General features: G+C 36.1%; 2 protein-coding genes across 2 annotated transcripts; one reads left to right on the top strand and one right to left on the bottom strand.

Annotated features, from left to right (window-relative positions):
• Positions 1-512: 512 nt before the first annotated feature.
• On the top strand, positions 513-20,826 carry LOC114519843 (Werner syndrome ATP-dependent helicase-like). Its single transcript, XM_028540025.1, has 32 exons — positions 513-876; positions 1,745-1,884; positions 2,375-2,462; positions 3,075-3,150; positions 3,349-3,416; positions 3,730-3,838; positions 4,491-4,565; positions 6,059-6,141; positions 6,241-6,347; positions 6,714-6,820; positions 7,614-7,691; positions 7,866-7,948; positions 8,505-8,596; positions 8,873-8,945; positions 9,596-9,650; positions 9,849-9,902; positions 10,316-10,417; positions 10,885-10,965; positions 11,445-11,526; positions 11,630-11,686; positions 12,109-12,164; positions 12,613-12,644; positions 12,928-13,005; positions 13,486-13,553; positions 14,029-14,208; positions 14,441-14,553; positions 17,003-17,147; positions 17,368-17,451; positions 17,787-17,883; positions 18,474-18,539; positions 19,763-19,872; positions 20,356-20,826. The coding sequence occupies exons 1-32, from the start codon at positions 657-659 to the stop codon at positions 20,446-20,448; spliced, it is 2,952 nt and encodes a 983-aa protein (XP_028395826.1). The 5' UTR covers positions 513-656; the 3' UTR covers positions 20,449-20,826.
• On the bottom strand, positions 15,339-16,310 carry LOC114519844. Its single transcript, XM_028540026.1, has 2 exons — positions 15,908-16,310; positions 15,339-15,860 (listed from the first exon to the last, which is right to left on the bottom strand). The coding sequence occupies exons 1-2, from the start codon at positions 16,249-16,251 to the stop codon at positions 15,683-15,685; spliced, it is 522 nt and encodes a 173-aa protein (XP_028395827.1). The 5' UTR covers positions 16,252-16,310; the 3' UTR covers positions 15,339-15,682.
• Positions 20,827-20,903: the final 77 nt, after the last annotated feature.

The raw sequence follows: 20,903 nt of genomic DNA, 5'->3' as shown, positions 1-20,903 counted from the left end.
AAGTTAACTTTTAACTGTAGTTAAGGACAGAATTAGCCAACCAGGGTCATGTAATTCACATTTCTGAGTTAACTGTCTTTTATACAACTGGGGCAGGTTGTTCGAAAGGCGTTTAGCTTAAACGGCGGATACTGAGTTCAAAATGGAAAACAAATTATCTCTTTACTTTAGTCAACAAATGAACTGAACGATGTAAATAGCTTAATTTTTAATGGAAGTACATATTCAATGCATAAGATGCATGTTCAGTCATACACAAGATGTATTAGAGTATTTTTAAATTTTGGTTTATCCAGTTTAAGCTAAACCCCTTTCAAACAACCGCCCCCTGCTACGACAGATGGGCTTATTCGAAGATTGACTGATTTAAAAGAGAGGGCAAAGAATTGTCCAGTGAGTAAAGAAATTGAAGGATTTGCCGGGTGTTTTGAAAATATACATTTTGCTACTCAATTCAAATCAATTGGCGGGAAAATTCCCCGCGGTAATTTATGCACAAAACATGGCGGCCGATTATATAGTGAATACCAGTGTTCATTGATCAATCATCAATATTTAGTTATATTCTCATATTCATTGGACACATTTGAACGACAGACATGTATTGATTGAACACCCCTTTATTTAACATGTTACACTAGTTAGTATGGGATAGAATGGCGGAAAACAAGAATGTATCGATAGTTGGTGAAATAGATGGGCTTATTCGAAGATTGACTGATTTAAAAGAGAGGGCAAAGAATTGTCCAGTGAGTATAGAAAATGAAGGATTTGCCGGGTGTTTAGAAAATATACACAGCCTTATCGGTGATATAGAGACATGTTTGAATAAGGAAACTCATTTGGACATTCAGGATCTAGAATTAGATATTGGTGGTAAGTTACTTTCATTTTTTTTAGATTTAATTGTACTAATAATACTAGGGAGATTGTTTATTGTCAGAGGTGGATTTACTTTTTCATGGAGGTTTCTCCACTGTACGATTAATGAACACAATGTGACACAAGTATTGTAAAAGTTTTGAACTCAATTAATATATTGATGTTGTTAGTCAATGTTCAAACTTCAAATATCAGTTCTGCTGCAAGTATCAGAAACCAAAATTCTCAAAATATGAATAAATGTGAACAACTTACACCATACATACAATTATTTGCATTTGATTTGTAACAACTTATCCAAATGGTAACAAATCATTTGTATTTTTGCTTGGACATACCTACAGCAAACAGTACTCATGCATGCAGTCATAGTGACATAATTATGGATTGTATTTAAGATCAAGAGTTCCTAATGCTATGTCTATGCAATATATATAAAAAATACTAGGTTTGAGCTATTCACAACCTTATCAAATGCTGTATACTGCAGAATGCAAACATGCAACACAGCAATGCATCATTACCTTTTCAAAATCAACCAAATTAATTGATGGAGTGATGTTTTACAAATATTCCTTGCAGCATTTAATTATTATAAATATATTAATAACCATTTTTCATCAATTATCATTCTAGATACCCTTGAGTAGCTGTATTGTAATATACCTGTTAAACCGCTGCTAAAATGTCATGAAATTTCATTAGATTTTTACAGGAATTTTTACACATGATATATTGCAATCTCACAGGAAATCTTTGTCAATTCAATTTCGCACTAATTATCTTGTTTACAATATAATTGTTGATACGAAACAGATTTCTATACATTGTGTCACACTTGTTTTCGTATGAATCTTTTAAGATAGAGAAACTAGAGCACAGTTGGAGCCAGTGTCCATTAATTTATGTAGTGATGTGGATGAAGACGATGGAGAATCGTTATCTCTTCACGAAGAGGATGATTGGGGGGACAGTGATGGCATTGATGCTGTATTATCTCAAGTACGTAAAATTAAATTTGTTAAACGCAATTATAAATTTGGTATTAATTGCACGTGTTTTGTTCTATTATATATAATATAACTTTTGCAATTCATTTTTGTTTCCTTAATGGTGATTGGCTTGTTATATATACTAGGGTGATTTCTATTGGCTATGAGCAAAACTGCAGTTGCAATTCCGAAAGAGTACATACAATTAATGCTCACTCTTGGCCTCTTGAACTTCTCTTGTCCAATGAAATTGCAGTGTTTACCATTGATAACCGAAGATATATAATTAATAAAAGAACTGTTCTCCTTATGGCCAATTAGTAATCAGTAATGTTAGCATATGCTAATAACAAGCATTGTTACTGTAGTATGGTGATAAATTCCTATAGAATTTAGTATATTCCCTGATCAATGTCACTCTTCATATTCGATCACAAATGGTAATAACTAATAAGAATGCCAAATGAATGACAATTTTTTTGGATGATAAAATTTTTTAGGTTGACGTAGACGCTTTAGTATTTAATGAAAGTTTTCAAGACAGGGATGACAATTCTTTTCGAGAAGGAGATGATACGACCTTATCTTGTAAGTTGCATATTGAGGCATAACAAAATGCCTTAATTTATCTTTTTTCAAAACCTGGTTCCATTTTGTCATTCTTGTCTTGAACAAGTCATTTTTACTGACGAGAAAAGTAAGAGTGCATATGTAGATTTATTTCCTGTTTTCAAATCAGTTATATTTAACTACACACAGGAGATGACATTAGCAGGCACCGGAACCATGGGACCAGGGGTGGGGGCAGGGGGGGTATGGATGGGGTCAGGTAGAGGGGGGGGCTTTCCCTTTAGACTCTCCTAGACATTGAATGCCCTAGTTTATAATTTTCGTTCTTCAATATGTCGAAAGCAGAAGTACACAACGTTGTGAATTCCGAGCAAAATTAGCATCTCTGAGTGAACCTTCTACCTTCATTATTCTATGATATGGGTCTGTAGATCTATCAAAAGAGCAGGCTCGCTAGTGAGAACAAAATAGGCGCTTTCTAATGTCTATTTCGTTGAACACTACACATAGATATTAAACTACACATAAAACTACACATGAATTATATTGTATATGAAAACTACACATAAAGCTATTCCGCCTTTCAAATTTCCGTGAGAGAGCAGTGTTTTTATAATAATTTTTTTGCAGGTTCTGAGGACGTAAAACCTGATTCAAAGTACACAGATTTTTTAAAGGCGCATTTTGGTTATTCTAACTTCAGGCCGTGAGTAACGTCTTTATCCTAGCTATATCACATCCTTACTCAGGTCTCCCGCGTACTGCTGTTGACCCAAAGTTTACTGTACTCGTCCCTAGGTTCCGTATACTAGACTCTGCGGAAAATCTGGGTTCAAGGATGTTGACCATCCAGAATGGTTTAATTTAAATTATCGTCAATGAGAGCATTTTATTGAAATTTTAGGTTGCAGTGGGCAATAATTAGCTCAATTATTGATATGAAGAGAGATGTCTGTGTTGTCATGTCTACAGGTTTGTTTTCTACCTGTTCTCTGATCCTTTTGTATTGACATTTTCTCTGTCGATTTTTCCACCCCTTCCTCCATTATCGTTCCCAGGTATTTCGCTGTACGCGAAAAAACTGGGAACGAGGATGTCCCTTCCTCATCGGTTCTTTGTATTAATAAGGCGTTAATTGAGTATTAGCACTAGCTGTAATAGACCTTTCTCATAATGGCGTCAAACGCAGAAAACGTGATGTTACAAGACGTTTGATTGGCTTGTTAGTTTTGTGGAGCCATGGAAACGTTTTTATTTCTTTACTGTGTGTGAATATCTTCGCTAGGTTACGGCAAGAGTTTATGTTATCAATACCCTGCTATTTATACTGGTAAAACTACCATCGTTGTCTCACCGTTGATCTCGTTAATGCAAGATCAAGTACAGAAACTGGGGTAATCATATATCATTGTCACAGGATATCATAAAGAAAGTCATCCTCCCCCCCAGACTAGAGCCATTTTATATAATTGAGCACCAGTGAACTCAAATAAAACTGGAACGCTCACTCTCTGACTTTCCCACATTAATGAGTGAAGCCAAGATGGCGGATCATGAAGCCTTTCATGTAGGTATGATCCAGGCCTCCGGCGCGGAAATATCAAAGGAAAATAAAAATTGCCGCCATTTTACCTACGAAATTTCCGCGTGGAGGCCTGGATCATACCTACAAGAAAGCCTTTAGTGTCTGCCATATTGGCTTCTAATTTTTCGCAGATCTAGCGTTCCAGTCTTTTTTGAGTTCACTGTTGGGTACTAATTTCCTTCCCAAACTCCCCAAATTTGAACTGATACTCAGATTAGCGCCCTACCTGCACCTGTTTGTTCTAAGCTAGGGCCCACACCTCCTGGGGAGTGTGCATCGACCGCACCCCACTTCATCCCTGTAGTGACTTAACAAGAGAGCGCCAGCTGATGTTCACCGTACTTGCTAAGTGACAAATCATGACATGCAAAAGCGCGAAATATAATGGTCGAAATATTTTATAATTATATAGAATCTTTAAAAACACTAAAGCAATACCTGTAATTTATTTTTTTTAACAGAGTATTCAATATTTCGGCATGTTATCTTGGCTCAGCACAGACTAATCATGCAGAAGTGAAGAACGGTGTCATGAGGTATTATTGCTCATCTTTGTTTTTGTGATTTTGAAATTGGATATTTCGGACATTTTAAATCAGGGATTTACACAGTAGCTCAACAGAGTGGGTCGTAACTAAAATGTATTTGCACATGTGATATGCACTTTCTGTCCCCACGAGTTAAGTCCCTGTACGAGGTTGACTGTCCATATGCCTTAATCTGTGTTCGTGGTTTTATTCTTGATGTGTGCATAACTCAGGTGAATGGTTATTATGATGGCGCTACTCAGAATTCCCAATAGTTAGTTTAAGATCTAAGACGTGGTTAGCTCGACGTCGCTAGTCTATTACTTTGCTTGAACTAAGGTACGAGAAATTAATTATGCTGCCAGGACTATGAAATAATCAAACAAACGTTTGAATTGTGCTAAGAGCCTCCGATGTCTAGTTGATATTGCAGTTAATTCATACAAGCTATCAAACAGCTATCATGTTTTCGTTGCTTTCATGACAAAATGCCTTGAAAATGCCTCATTTGAAGGCGTCGTAAGAATGACAACGCTGTCATCAGACCACAAATTATGCATACCTATTGTCTCGCGTGTAAAGTTTCTTCCTTTTGCAAGCGCGTCGTCGAGCTGGTCGCGTCGTGAATCTTAAACTCCCCATTACTACTACTGGGGCAAGACGGTTCGAATATCACCTAATAGCTTATCAGGCGGAGCATGCGATTATCAAACCAAAGGTTATGGGTTCGATTACCTCCGTGGTCAATCTAATCTCTGGTTCATTGTATGGTCAGCGCGTGCGTTTATTTGTAAACAAAACAGTAACATAAAGTGTCTAACACTTTTAATATTATTCAATTAAGATTTATTGAGAACTAAGCTTCGCTGCAGGCTGTCATTAGCCATTTCAGCTTACTCGGTTGGTAACTCTGAGTAGCACCAACGTAATAATATTTGGTTATTCCTGTCAGTTTTAACATTTAAACTCAAGAGTTGGCAATTTCACGATAGAAAAAATACCAGCCTAAAATGGAGAGCAAATTGTGATTCGCCAGAGAGTTTCTTATCTGCCTTTTCCTTTAATTTCCAGGCCCGTACGCCTATGACACAGAAATGATATTTATTATTTGACAAATGACTATAAGAAATGTCTAATATTTTGGCCTATGACCATAGCGAAAAAATCTACCATCAACTATATAATTATCACACAGATCAATCGGACCATATGTATTTTACGAAATATATATTTCTCGTGATGTCTGCTGTTTATTGTTGTGTTTTCAAGTCCTGTAAAGGTCTGTTCACACGATCCAATTTTGTTGAAACCAATTCACTTCTGATGGATGTTTTACAGTCTGTTGAATTGCCATGTATACGAGCAGCAATCCACCGAAGCAAATGCACTACTGCTTTATCAATGACCGACTATATTTCATACGTCAGAAGTGAATTAGATCCAACAAAATTGGATCGTGTGAAAAGACCTTAATACTTACACTGCTGTACATAAATTTCTAGAGGTAACTATCGCATCGTGTACGTGACGCCAGAATACATTTCAACAGATGCAGATTTTCTAAAAAATGTGCATAAAAATATTGGTAAGTACACCGACATATTAACACAAGTGCACATACATTAACCATGCAGGCATTGAGATGTACATGCATGGAAATGCAGCCCTTGCTTTTCTTTTTTAGGTATTGCATGTGTTGCGATTGACGAAGCTCATTGTGTCTCTCAGTGGGGTCATGACTTCAGAGTGTCTTACAGGAATCTGGGAGATATCAAAACTAGGTTTCCAGATGTATGTGCATGGGCTTGTCGATAAAGTCATTTACCAAATTTGTCAATATCAACCAATTTCTCGTTTGCATATTAAATCCTTGCGACTGACGCAATTAACCTTGATTTAATTGAAGCCTTCCACCAAATACAGTTTTGAAGCTTCGCAAAAATATCGATATAGAATTATCTAAACGCCGTTTTCAGACTTTAAGATTTTAATGCGATTTTCTTCTTTCAAAAAATGTGCACGAGTAAATAGTTTGGAAGGCTCTGATGTATAAGTTCTTTTATTTCAAGAAGTCATATTCAACCAATTGCAAGTTTGCAACAGACCAACAACATTTCCACTCGTTGTCGGAATGTCACTACGACTGCTTTTTTATAGATTGTTGTCGTAGCTTTAACTGCAACAGCAACTGCTATGGTACAGAAGGATATTTGCACTTCTTTAAAACTGAAAAATCCTCTGCAAGTACAGACAAGTTTTGACAGGTGAGATTTATTTCTGTCATGCCTGGTTTCCATTAAGTTGTAAGTGTAGTGGTAAACATGTCAAAGTGGCTGATGTGATCGAATATTTCTATGTGTGTGCTGTCAACAATGACCGATTTGAATTTTGCTGCAAACCTAAATTAACTTTCCTAATAGACGTATACGAAAAAGAGCAGGAGGCCTGTGGCGAGGTACACGAAAGCGAGTCTAGTCAGATTTTCATTTTCGGAATTTCAAAGTCATGTTTACTTTTACTTTTCCCCTGGACCTGTCTGAAGCTACAAAAATGATGTTACTTCCAATCATTTTGGACACATTTTTGCAGAAAAAAACCTGACTAGCCTCGTTTTTGTGTAACTCGCTACAGGTCTCTTGCTCTTTTTCGAATACTAGACAATGTAGGTCTATTGGGATGAGGTTTTTAAAGATTTTAGGGGTTTTGCCAGCTAGGATTGTCGCAGGGTCGCTAACTGAAGGATAAGGTTATTGAAGCGTGGGATATAGTAGGATAAAGTTATTAGAGCATGGGTATTGTAGGATAAGGTTATTAGAGCGTGGGATATTTTAGGATAAGGTTATTAGAGCGTGAGATATTTTAGGATAAGCTTTTTAGAGCGTGGGATATTGTAGGATAAGGTTATTGGAGCGTGGGATACTGTAGGATAAGATAGTTACAGGTATTTGCAGCTGTTTTCTGAGAGGGTTGGTTACACGAAGGATTTTTATCATATCGACGTGTGTTTATGAACTTAATATTAGAAAGTCAAACTTTTTTTCCATATTCTTCTCCCAGACCAAACCTGTATCTTGAGGTAAACAAGAAATCTAATGTTGAACAAGACTTGAGCCCTTTTCTCACGGAACTGTCCAGGTTTGTAATTTCTGACACCATGGATTTTTACATGCTGCGTTGTTTGAAATTACCGTTAGTTTTTAATTTTGTTAGAAATATCACGTGTTTTTAATTAATTCGCGCAGTTTACGTCCAAAGCGTCAGCTTTGTGGTACATTTTGTACAGTTGATTGTAAATACTTTTTTTTCTAGAGGTACGAAATCATTCGACGGTTCCACCATCATTTACTGTCCTACAAAAAAAGAAACCGAAAATGTTGCTCGTGTTTTGAGAGGCAAGTGAAGCTGATTTAAGTGTGATGGTTGAGAAAAGACAAGAATTCAAAATCAAAATTCATATTATGGAAATAGTATGGAATTTATAATATCCATACTAATTGCCATTTTCATACTATGGATATAGTATAGAAACAGTATGGGTATAGCAAATATGGTGGGATTTTGAAATAAATTTCCAGTGATATACTTCCTAAGGCAGTAAATAGAAGAACCTCCATCGAACCTTGGACACACATTTTTTATCGAAGCTAAAATATGCCATTGATAACTAAGATCTAGGTTATAATTTCAAGCTACAGTAGTTTCAAATTCTTTATGAGTTTGATGAAAATATTTCGTGTTTTGTGTAATGCGGGTGATTTGCATGGTATTCACTAATAATCACAGAGAATGATCCAGTATAGGGTATGGGAGGGGGGAGTGCAAGCACAGTAGGTAACGGCCTGATATTCAAATGTATATAAATTCCCCAAAATTTATAAACTCCCTCCTCCGTAACATCCTCTTTTTTTCATTCTATAAACAATTTTATATAACCTGTTTTCCCTCAAGGTATTGGAGTGAAGTGCGAGGTTTACCACGCTGGCTTGGCCAACAACAAACGAACGACTGCTCATCACAAATTCATACGAGATGAAGTGCAGGTGATGAGTTTGACATATTTCATCATGAGTTTGCTGATGTTCTGAGGCTTGTGGGTAATAATGATACCATTGAAGTTTTAGGTTATTAATTAACGCTGTTCCCATACCCTTATGAAAAATACGAAGAATGCAATTCATAGTCCATAGAGAAATGGATTGCTGATTAGTTCCAAATGAAATTCCTCCTAGTCACAGCTCCCATTGGCACATTTGAGAAGCTTTAAACCACTGACCTGTATGGCTATATTTTAGAATATATATTTAACAATTCTTTAGTGTATCGTAGCAACCGTGGCGTTCGGCATGGGGATAGATAAGCCTGATGTGCGAAATGTCGTACATTATGGAGGTAGGTTGAATGTCACTTTTCTAACTTACCAACGTTTTTAGGTGCTAAAGGCTGTTTTCCACTTACGTGTTTTTCATACGCACGTACACGCACGTGAAAGTCTAAATCCTTATACATGTTACCTTAAAAGTGAATAAATCGAAAGAACTTAGTTTTTTGCATATTTCAGTATGCATTAGTTGACCTAGATGTTAAATAATAAAAATTTAAAAGTATTATAATTTTCCGTACGTGTACGTGCGTGTAAAAAACGCGTAAGTGGAGAGCAGCCTTAACTAGTGATCGATGTTAAGCGTGGTTGTTATTGAACTCACAGTAAATAGAATATACTTAAATCACAGTTAATAGAATATACATGGTTTGGAAACTAAATAAAAGTGCAATACAACTCATGAATATATAATGTTCACATGTTAAACTTGAATATTGTTTTTCTACAGTGTGTATAGAAAAAAGCAACAACTCGAATATTCGAACTTTGGTGATCGAATTGCTCATGAATATTTCTTTGTTGCGTCTTTTTTTACACCCTGTAGTGTCGAAGTTTGTTTTTATTTTGTTTCTAAAAGTTTACGAGTGTACCACGACATGAAAACTGGGGTATTAAGCTAATAATAAATGCACAATATGACCTGTTTTATATTTTTCAGCGCCGAAGGATATCGAATCTTACTATCAAGAAATAGGACGAGCAGGGAGGGATGGGTAAGTAAAAGAATGTGGTACGCAGGGAGGGATGGGTAAGAATGTGGTACGCTTATAGATTAAAGGAATCACCTGGTAATTGGAATAAGGCTTTATGTGGTTTTCTAGGGATAAAGATAAGAAATAAGGGATAAATATAGGTATAATAATGAATGTTTATGAGCCAATATTCAGCATGGTTATAATTACATTTACCAGCCTGCCAAGTACGTGTTATGTGTTTTACAACAACGGCGATTTTGTCCTTAACAAGTGAGTTGTTAGAGATTTTTATTGTACTGATTGTTTAAAATAAGATTAAGTCTTGAATTCTATCTAGTGAGGAATTCAACCTATCACCATATTTTAGAGACACTGTACAGTAGAAGTATTCGTCGTGTGCAATCCTGTTAAAATGTTTCATGAGACGCCATCTTGGTTAATCCTACATAGTACTTTTTAAAGCAAAAAACGTTGCTTTACTTTTTCCTTGTTTATTCTGTGGCTGGTTAACAATTTTTCCTCGTATTATCTAGAACATGGCTACTAAAATGCTTCGACAACAAGAAACATTTTAATTGTGCATACGTTTTTGAACATAAACCAAGATGGCGGCAATTTCAAACCACTGGTATAATGTACTGTTGTTTTAATGACATGATAATAGTATTTCTAAACGTTTACAGGCACTTCGCAAATACAATCACAAATGATAAGTTCAGAGATCACAAAATCATGATGATACACAAGCTGGAGCAGTATATTGGCACAGTTTTTTGTCGAAGAAGGTACCGCGTTAATCAGCCTTTTACCAAAAGATATCTCAATACATTCTGAGATTGTTAGAGATGGGAAAATATTTCAATACTTAGAAAGATATCTTTGTGTTGAGATAATAATGCAAAAGACCTTTCTTATAATGACGTCAAACGCGGATAGTCTGATGTTACACGTAGTTTGATAGGCTCGATAGTTTTGTGGAGCCAATCAAATTTCATGTAGCATCATACTTTCTGCGTTTGACGTCATTATACGAAAGGTCTATTATATGTTTGCACTTCTATACGTTACATCAACACTGCAGTGCATTTTCAAATGCAATTGCACTCTTGTAAGCGAATTCGTTTCCAAAATCTTTATTCTTATTATTATTATTTTAGAAATTTTGTAAAGACAATAAATACCTACATAGTTACCATTTTATTAAAATTCGTATCGTTTGTTAATCGAAATGAACCAAGTTGATGTGTTTCAGGATTATATTATCTTACTTTGGGGAAACATTGCCGCAAGAAGACAAATTTGGGGAAGAATGTTGTGATAACTGTCAGAAAAGGTACAGATTTTTTACTATTTAACGTGAAAGTGACTTCTGATGACCGTCAATGGTAATTTAAAGTACCCTATAGGCTTCTTCTCTCCCCCAAAAACAAATTAAGTCGTTTCATATACATAGCTATAAAGCTCTTTAACCACACTCTGCATAATTAAAACCTAGTTAACTGAGAAATACACAACTCTCATTGGCCACTTCTGTCCTCAACTACAGTTAAAAGTTAACTATAGTCTTTTACGCAACTGGACACTGGCCGTTAAAGCTGGTTTCCTATGAAAGTTATCTTTCGGATTGCACTGGAACGTTTCTTTTTTACTTAAACCAATTTTTGTTAAAAACAAATAGGCAACGGAATAGGATGGACAATGCATGGTCAATTTGTATGTTAAACTAATAGAGAAATGATGTTTACGTTTTGCAACCTATCCTGGTTGTAGAAGGGTCATCTTTCATTAAATCACACGCAATGATTATTCCAGATCCCTTGGCTTGATCGCGAGTGAAGACGAAAGCACAGTTGATTGCGGCAAAGAAGCGAAGCTATTATTTAGCGCAATCAAGGTAGATTGATACTCCATCATTAAGTTTCACAGAATTTGTCTGAAACGAATCGTATCTGCTGTTTCTGTTAAAAGTTCAGCGAATAATTTTGCTTTCATGTTAGGAAAGTGGAGATGGCAGTTACGGAGTTGGTATACCAATCATGATACTTCGAGGCTCAGTAAGTCGGCCGGGGATTTGGGTAATTTAGGAAGGTATTTGCCCTTAAAAACGCACGTTTAAAGTTGCATTGAAGGATACAGCGTTCAAAGTGAGCAAAAACGTAATCCAAACGCTAACGTTTGGTCTCATGTCGGGACAAGGAAAAATTCCTTAAAGTGGAAGAGAAGTCCGTTTGTTTACATTCTGAACTTTTATACTTCTTGAAATACGTTGTTAAAAATTTGAAATACCCCTTTAAAGTAAAGCCTTTAAATTGTTGAAATAAGCTTTTAATGATTATGACTAGTGTTTTTGATGAGAACAATTTGAGACATGCAAAATTTGGGTAAAATTTTTATCAGAGGACCTCGCATTGTTATGAACAGAACCAAAGCCGAACCGGACTTGACTTCCACTAGTTTTATTTTATTCGTATTTTAGACAAACCGGCGTCTACCTCAGCGCCTAATGCGAGGTGAAAAATATGGCAGTGGCAAGTAAGATTTTGATTTAAAACTTCACATTTCCTATCAATATATGCATTTTGACTGGTCAAATCTCCAACGTACATGATTTACTTCGGACGCTGTAGGTATAAAAGAAGTAAAATTTTGCACGGTTTCTGCTGTTTTACGGACTTATGCCATAATGAATTTTTTTTTTAATTTCAAAATTTAGGTTTGTTGGTAACAACTTTGCGACGAGTTAGCAAAAATAAAATTCTAAGTGCAGTATAGCTTTTAATTTACGCATTTTCACATCTACGCGCGCTTCTGATTTGTTATTCGCGGAGGTAAAATTTTCACGTTTCATAAGAAACACGCAATGGTTAACCTTTACCTGATGCACGTAGGTAGGATCAACCCGTAAATGTATAAAACAGCTGTAACGAAAATTGGTGTAATTTTTTGCCTTGAATCAAGAAGATTCGCCTTTGTTTTTTAGGCATCGCTCAGAGAAGTGGTGGAAAGCTTTTGGTAAGTGCTTTGTCGATTACTGAATGCATGAATCTATTTCATTTCGAGTACGATCAGTCGTGTAAACCTAAACAAATGGTTTGTTTACATTTTGAACTTCTGCATGTATTTTTAAAATACGATGTTCGATATGAAGACTCTCACATGGTTATGGGCAGAACCAATGCTCAGAACGAACTTGATTTTCTCTTTAATTTTTTCAGATTACACTATACACATTGAATTTAGAAAATTAATATTCGTAGTAGACTATGTCTAGTTTTAAATTTTCGTTTTTGCATAGCACGCCAGTTACTTTGTGAGAACTATTTGACAGAGAAAGCTGTCGCTAATGGATGGGGCGCAACAACAGCTATGACAGGTAATGAAATTCACGGTAATATACATCAGGGTAAAATATTGCTGGAGTTTTTTTTTAAAGGAAGGTTCATTCTGACCCATGAGAAGCAACTTAAGCCGGTTTTCCACTAGCGATATTTTTCGCGCGAATCGACATTTTACTTTTGTTTCAGGGCTCTCAACTGCAACCATGCGGAACAAATTGCTCAAATACAAAGGAATAAAGTCGCTTCCCGCGAAAAATATCGCTAGTGGAAAACCGGCTTTAGTAAGCTTTAAACGCTCTAAAAAGCGATTACTTGGATGGGTCCAGCTTGATTTTTTTTGGGTGGCGAGTATTCAGGAAGGCCCAGAGAAGGGGGTGGGTCAGAGGGAGGAGAGATGTGGAGAGATGTGGGTCCCTGGAGGAGAGGAATGGTCGTAGGCAGAAGCGAACTACTTTTTCATCAAGTGCGGTGTTTGTACCTAGCGACGAGTTTTGAGCAATCTATTGTATTATTAGACAAAGCACGCAGATGGCTGGAGTCATCACGTGACGGTGATGTTTGTATGAAGTTGGAACCAAGCCAGGTTAGACTAAATCAGATATTTTACTCTCGCATGTCAGCGCCTTTATAAACCTCTCGTCAATGTGGTACAACAAGTCAACAACTGCCTAAAATAGACAAAAATTAGATCAAAGACCTTTGTTAAAAGGTTTGCCAAAGTTTGTATATTGTATTTGTTATATAGTGTATCATTTGTGCGAAAGGTTTAAATGTAACATTTAAAACATAATGCAAACTAATGTCAAAAAATATTACACATTCTTTGAAAAACTTTCTTAGCTTACGTGGTATTTTCATTTTGTTCTCTGAAAGTTCATTAGCTCTTCCTTTGTTTCATTGGGATTATCCAATGAAACCAGAAATAAGTGTATAATTATGTAATAATTATCCAGTAAAATAAATGATGATTATCTGTCATATAAGATCAGTGTTTCGAACGCTGATAGAGCCTATAATGCCGCTATGAACTTTCACACATGAAAATGACTTTGCAATAGGACATGTTGGCTGAAGAGAGGAGTAATTCACTAAACGTTACTTCGGTTGTGTCCTCCTCGCCTGACACAGTCAGAAATACTGCCAACCCAGTCTTCGAAACAAAACGACGTCCTCTGCTCCAGACTCCCTTGGTCTCTAAGACCGAAGATCCCATCTCGTCAAGAGAAGCATGTCTGGAGGTAAGACTTTGTCTTAATCACTCGGTAATTATTAGAATACACCTGCTACACGTCGTTGACCGGTTTCAACATGGCTGTAACTTAAATGCGTTTTATAGTGATTTCTAACGCAAAATGGGATCCAATCTTCGTCGGTATCTCCATCCATACTTAGATTTCTCAAGGAAGTTAGTTATTTAGGACATCTTAATATATTCGACATACAATTTTATCATTATATTATCTTTTCCAGGGCACTCTATATAGGGATTTGCTGAAATTTCGTGGTGAAATTGCTAGTCGTGAAAGTTGTGCGCCCTACATGATAGCCAATAACAAACAGTTGATTGATATCGCTAAATGCAGGTAATTAAACCAGGGGTCAGTAGTACAAAAGCTGGATAGAGCGCTATGCACCTGATAGTGATTTTCGATCAACCCTTTGTAAAACATACCTTAAAAGCAATGAAATTTAGATTTGGAGTGCTGTGCTTTGTTATAGCTATAGGAACAGAAACATACATGTTACACAACAATTTCATAAAAAAGACACTTTACTTTGTTATGACAATATGAGGGCAACAATTTTTCACTTGTTTCCCTGGCGAAAACATTGCATTTATTGAAAGTCATGTGACTACGAATGAACCAATCACATTTAAAATACACAGCACCTATATAACAATATAAATATATATATATATATATATATATATATATATATATATATATATATATATATATATATATATATATATATATATAGCACCTATATAACCTATATAAAATACACAGCACCTATATAACAATATAAATATATATATATATATATATATTATATATATATATTATATATATATATATATATATATAAAAGTTGCGTTGTGCCAAATACAAGTGTAGATATAGAAAAAGGTTGCTTGTCAACTAGAGAGATATTATTCGAACATAACCACTGCTTTGTATTTTTTAATATCACTTTATTCACAAACGTTTTCGCTCTCTTAGCTCTTCAGGTGATAAATGATGACAGTGGTTATTTTGTTTACTTACATATAGTGTAATATGATACATCCTATTTAGTGTGACTATGTTAAAGTTGTGTTATTTACAAAGATAAAATTAGCATGCATTAAGATTAGGCTCTAGTGTTCTAATTATTTGTTTCTCTTTGGTCTCTCTTATTAGTCTATTAGCGTTGATACACTTATAGATCGGCATAATGTTAAAGTTGCCTTTGCTACATTTAGATAGGTGTTCACTGACGGTTAAATGTCGATATTCTTCGTGTCTAATATGCTGCTTATGCAAAGTTACTCTGTTTCTGAGGTTTTCAGTCGTTCCCACGTAGAAACTGTTGCAATTTGGGCATATTATGATGTAAATAACTCCTTTAGATTTACAGTTCATGTCATATTTTACCGTCCACGTTTTTCCATTCTTCAGTTCAATTTTGTCCCCGGTGATTATATGAGGGCATGTGCCGCAACGAGGTTCATTGCACTTTGTCACAGTTGGCGTGGCGTTGGACGTTGAAAATTCCGCTTTCGTTAAAATTCCTTTTAAGTTTTTCGGTTGTCGTCTGGTTACAATAAGATTTGTTTTCTCCATTGTACTCCTTAATTCGTCTGACAAATTTAAAACTTTCACTGTTTCCCTTACTTTCCCAATAATGCTAGGGTTATTTGGATTGTGTGTTAACACTAGAGGTAATATTCTGCCTTCGGGTTCCTTCGCCTTTGGTGTTCTTAATTCCTCGATAGTTTGGCCTTTCGCTTTTTCGAAGCTTGAGTTAATTAAGGTTGTTGGATAGTTTCGACGTACGAGAAATATTCTAAGTTCTTCCAAGCGTTGTTCACGAATTTCATGGTTGGCGATAATCGTGCAAATTCGTCTAGCTAATGTGTAGGGGATGTTGGTCTTACAGTGTTTGGGATGGCAGGAGTTGAAGTCGAGGTACTGGTGGGAGTCTGTTCCCTTGTAGTAGATGTCTGTGTAGATTGTTCTTCCGTCTTTACATAGTAAGATATCTAGAAAAGGTAGTTGTGACTCATGTACTTCCATTGTAAATCTGAGTTTCGGATGAAGGTCGTTCAAAAGTGTGTGTAGTTCATCAAGTTCCTCCCGTGTTTTGTCCCAAAATAGGAAGCAGTCGTCCAAGTATATTTTAAATATGGCGATGAATTGTTCTCGTTGTTCCGTGCCATAACGGATCTCGAATCGTTCATATAGTTTTCTTTCTAGGAAACCCATCACCAATGTTGCATATGTTGGGGCCATTTTTGTGCCCATGGCGGTTCCTTGAATCTGTCGATAATGTTGGTCATCGAATTTGAACGTATTTTCTTTTAGCACGATGGATACGGCATTTAGAATAAATCCTTTCGAAAATGGGCCATGCGATTCGAACAGTTACTATGAATATATATATGTATATATATATATATATATATATAATATTATATATATATATTATATATATTATATATATTATATATATATATATATATATATATAGCACCTATATAACCTATATGCTAGTTATTTTCTATTATAATAAGGTCTTTAAGGCCTGTTTCAGACGTCGAACTTTTCCTGCGCCGAACCTAATGCAAATGAACTAAAGTCTTTGTTTTGGTTCATTCGCATTGAATTCGGCACATGAAAAGTTCGACATCTGAAACATTCAGCAGTACCCATTTTCGAACACCTTCATTTGCTGTGACTACCAAGTTATTATGCATAAGATCTATTATTGCTTATATTTTTCCCTATTGACATTTCAATTTTTTTCTCTTTGTCTGATCCCGCGCAGACCGTCTTCAACCACGTCATTGATTCAAATCGAAGGATTCTCTAAGAAAATGTGTGAAAAATTTGGTCAAGAGATTATCGATTTCGTGTTAAAATTTTGCAAAGATAATGATTTGTCTACGAATAAAAAAGTTTCCTCAGCTAAGGTACTGTTTCGATTATCTTATTCTGTCCGAAGCAAGTTCGTTTCTAAATGCCTCGAACTCTTTATAACTAATTAAACCCATCAGGTGTACGATTTTACTCATTTTAGTATTTGCAGTTTTTTATACACCCTGTATAGGCCTTACTTTATTATTGCTGCTGCGTGAATGTGCTCGACTGTGTCTTTAAATGAATAATGTTATATTATGGTATTTTTTTTAGAAACCAGTTATTTCTTCTGAATTTTCACTGCCTGGGACAGTGTTCACCACATACAAAGCATTTAATGAAGGAACGCTTTCGATAGTAGGTTTTATTGGATCTGTATATTTTCCGCGCACTATAAAAACCATGATTTTAGTGGGAGGCACAATCATGTATTGCAGTGTATTTATGAATAATGATAAGTTTGTAATTATTTGTTTATGAATCATGATTTTCTAGTAAAGTCCCCACCGTCGTCCAGCTAATTTTTCAGCTTTGTTTTTAGTGGCTCAGAGTAGCATCTTCACAATTTTCATTTTAGATAAATATTGAGATTTATTTTTGTATATGACTTGTAGTTCGGCCAATGCATGTTTCCTGTATATGAATTATGCAAAATTTTCACTGATTAAAGTTTTTTGTAAAAAACACTACAGGAAGAAATTGCCAAATCTCGCAACATGGTCGCCAGCACTATTGAGGGCCATCTTTCTATTGCTATTAAATCTGGCTATCCGGTTGATCTTAAACGAGGTACAATGATATTTGTTTATTTGTACAAATGAAAGCGATGATGATAAAATTATGCTGATTAATGATATGTTGAATAATGATGATTTTTTCCTCGCTAAAAGCCGATTCCCTTCGTCTGCTAAATATGTATAGAAAATAAATACTTATACCATCAAACCGAAACTTGTGCCATTAGAAGAATCAAGTTATAGGTTGGTTTAATTTTCTCAATAGGCAATGCAATGCAACTTTATTTATGCTTAATTTGGTACTCGTTGGGCCTGATTAGGGTTCATACTCACCAGGGGGGGATCCAGCACTATGACACAAGAAAACTGCTAAAAATAACCACTTTTGTAATGCAAATTAGTGCACTGGTGCTGGATCCACCCCTGATACTCACTGATTGGTTTCACGAGCCCCACGCTGTGGCATTACGAGGAATGTTTCATTCAGATCTATCTTATTATCCAAAATTACAGTATTGGAAATATTTGATGTGTTTTAATAATGGGTTAGTTTTGTTTCGAGACGTCCGTTATAAACATTACATTTTATCTAGCTAATGAGGCTTGTTATCCATTGCTTTTTACATAATTCGATGTTTTTAGCTGGTATAACAGATAAAATGTATGAGCAAGTCGTGATGGCTTACAAGTCAGTCAAGTTTGGTCCAGGTATGATAAATTATGATCATTTTTCGGTGCATTCTTGCGCGCAAATAAAAACCGTGCATAGGAAATAAACAGAGTGGAACATTTGCAATTCATGTTAAACAAAATGCTACTCATTTACTATAGCTCATTTGTGAACAATATTGGCTTGTAATACGTCAACTGACCATGCAAGCATGTAATTTCTTTGAACTTGGCTACATTCATATATACCCAACATCCGGGCAGTACATTCCAACCCAACATCCAGCCAGTTCATTCCTACCCAACATCCAGCGAGTTCATTCCTACCCAACATCCAGCGAGTTCATTCCTACCCAACATCAAGGCATTACATTACTACCCAACATCCAGGCAGTACATTCCTACCCAACATCCAGCCAGTTCATTCCTACCCAACATCCAGGCAGTACATTCCTACCCAACATCCAGCCTGTTCATTCCTCCCCAACATCCAGGCAGTTCATTCCTACCCTACATCCAGGCAGTTCATTCCTACCCAACATCTAGGCAGTTCATTCCTACCCAACATCCAGGAAGTTCATTCCTACTCAACATCCAGCCAGTTCATTCCTACCCAACATCCAGGCAGTACATTCCTACCCAACATCCAGGCAGTACATTCCTACCCAACATCCAGGCAGTACATTCCTACCCAACATCCAGCCTGTTTATTCCTACCCAACATCCAGGCAGTACATTCCTACCCAACATCCAGCCAGTTCATTCCTACCCAACATCCAGGCAGTTCATTCCTACCCAGCATCCAGGCAGTTCATTCCTACCCAACATCCAGGCAGTACATTCCTACCCAACATCCAGGCAGTACATTCCTACCCAACATCCAGCCAGTTCATTCCTACCCAAAATCCAGGCAGTACATTCCTACCCAACATCCGGCCTGTTCATTCCTACCCAACATCCAGGCAGTTCATTCCTACCCAACATCCAGGCAGTTCATTCCTACCCAACATCTAGGCAGTTCATTCCTACCCAACATCCAGGAAGTTCATTCCTACCCAACATCCAGGCAGTTCATTCCTACCCAACATCCAGGCAGTTCATTCCTACCCAACATCCAGGCAGTTCATTCCTACCCAATTTATATTACGATTACGATTCCCGCCTGGTTCATCAATTGCAACAATCAAATAAATGATTACAATGCCATAATTTTTTAGAAAAAATATGGCTACTTTTTTCTGACATCGATTTTTTCATTCCAGACGGTTTCAAACTTGGTCCAATCAAAGCGCAACTTCCAGACGTGAGTTATGGCCAAATTAAACTTGCTTTGGCTCAAATGGGGAAATCAACTGGCCAAGCAATTCATCAGGTAAAGGCCGGCACTCACCCTTGCCATACCGTATAATTATAATTACTGTGGGTTGTTTATCGCAAAGGTGCAAAGAAGCAAGCTTGGTCCCCAAATAAGGAAAATATGTTTTGTTTTCCCGCGAAATCTCAATGCTAATTTTCTATGATGAACAAAATGTCTCTATTTCCTTAAAGAAACTGCATAAAATGTTTCGTTGTATAGCAACGAGAGATAAAACAAAATGTAGATAACGTTCACACGGTAATCTAACTTTACGAACAAATTTTTAGTTAGTGATAAATTTGAAGTGGGATTCAGGTCAGAAATTGCGCATCGCTCCTGCTAAGTTTCGCCTGTTTAGATTTAAATACCTCATAATGACGTCAAGCGCGGATGAACCTTATGTTACACGAAGTTTTATTGGCCGGTTAGGAATACAGAGCCAATGCAGAGCGTTTGACGTCATTATGAGAATGCGATATATGTTTTGCCTTTCTCTAGACGAGTGTCAGTTCATCACAGGGAACAAAGCGTAAACTACCAGAAATTATGAAACATAAAAGCGACCCTTCAAGACGGCGTCTTAAAATTTAGATTTATCTCAAACAGATCAAATCTAAATAGTGTGTTCACATTTTGTTGTTAAATTGAGAGCTAAATTTTAGCCTTTTTTATTGTTGGTTCATCACAAGCAACAAAGCATAAACTATTGGAAATGATGAAAAATAGGAGTTATCCTTTGAAACAGCGTCTATATAAATTCAGATTCATTTCAAGCAATTGAAATCTATATATGTATTAATGTGTTGATATTTGGTACAAGGAACAAAGCATATAAACTACCAGAAATTATGAAAAAAAAGAGTTATCAATTAAGACTACGTCTTTTAATTCAGACTCATTTCAAGCAGTCCAAATCTATATATATATATTAGAGTGTAGATATTTGGTGTTACACGGAACAAGGCATAATTAAACTACCAGATATCATGAAAAAAAGGAGTTATCGCGTCTTTCATGCATGAGTTCACGCACGTATGACGTATGCG

This window comes from Dendronephthya gigantea, unplaced genomic scaffold, assembly GCF_004324835.1.
Source record: "Dendronephthya gigantea isolate DGI-Jeju-01 unplaced genomic scaffold, DenGig_1.0 000014F, whole genome shotgun sequence".
Taxonomy (NCBI): Eukaryota; Metazoa; Cnidaria; class Anthozoa; order Malacalcyonacea; family Nephtheidae; genus Dendronephthya; species Dendronephthya gigantea.
Note: the sequence above shows the minus strand (reverse complement) of the source record. Positions and strands in the feature narration are given on the sequence as shown.

Excerpts from the sequence above, each read along its gene's own strand:
- LOC114519844 (XM_028540026.1), bottom strand. The coding sequence starts at position 16,251 with ATGGAAGTACATGAGTCACAACTACCTTTTCTAGATATCTTACTATGT. Across the intron at positions 15,861-15,907 it reads AAGGCGAAGGAACCCGAAGG|TTATTGGGAAAGTAAGGGAA; the intron begins CAGAATATTACC and ends ATAACCCTAGCA.
- LOC114519843 (XM_028540025.1), top strand. The coding sequence starts at position 657 with ATGGCGGAAAACAAGAATGTATCGATAGTTGGTGAAATAGATGGGCTT. Across the intron at positions 3,151-3,348 it reads GGTTATTCTAACTTCAGGCC|GTTGCAGTGGGCAATAATTA; the intron begins GTGAGTAACGTC and ends TTGAAATTTTAG. Across the intron at positions 6,142-6,240 it reads AAATGTGCATAAAAATATTG|GTATTGCATGTGTTGCGATT; the intron begins GTAAGTACACCG and ends TTTCTTTTTTAG.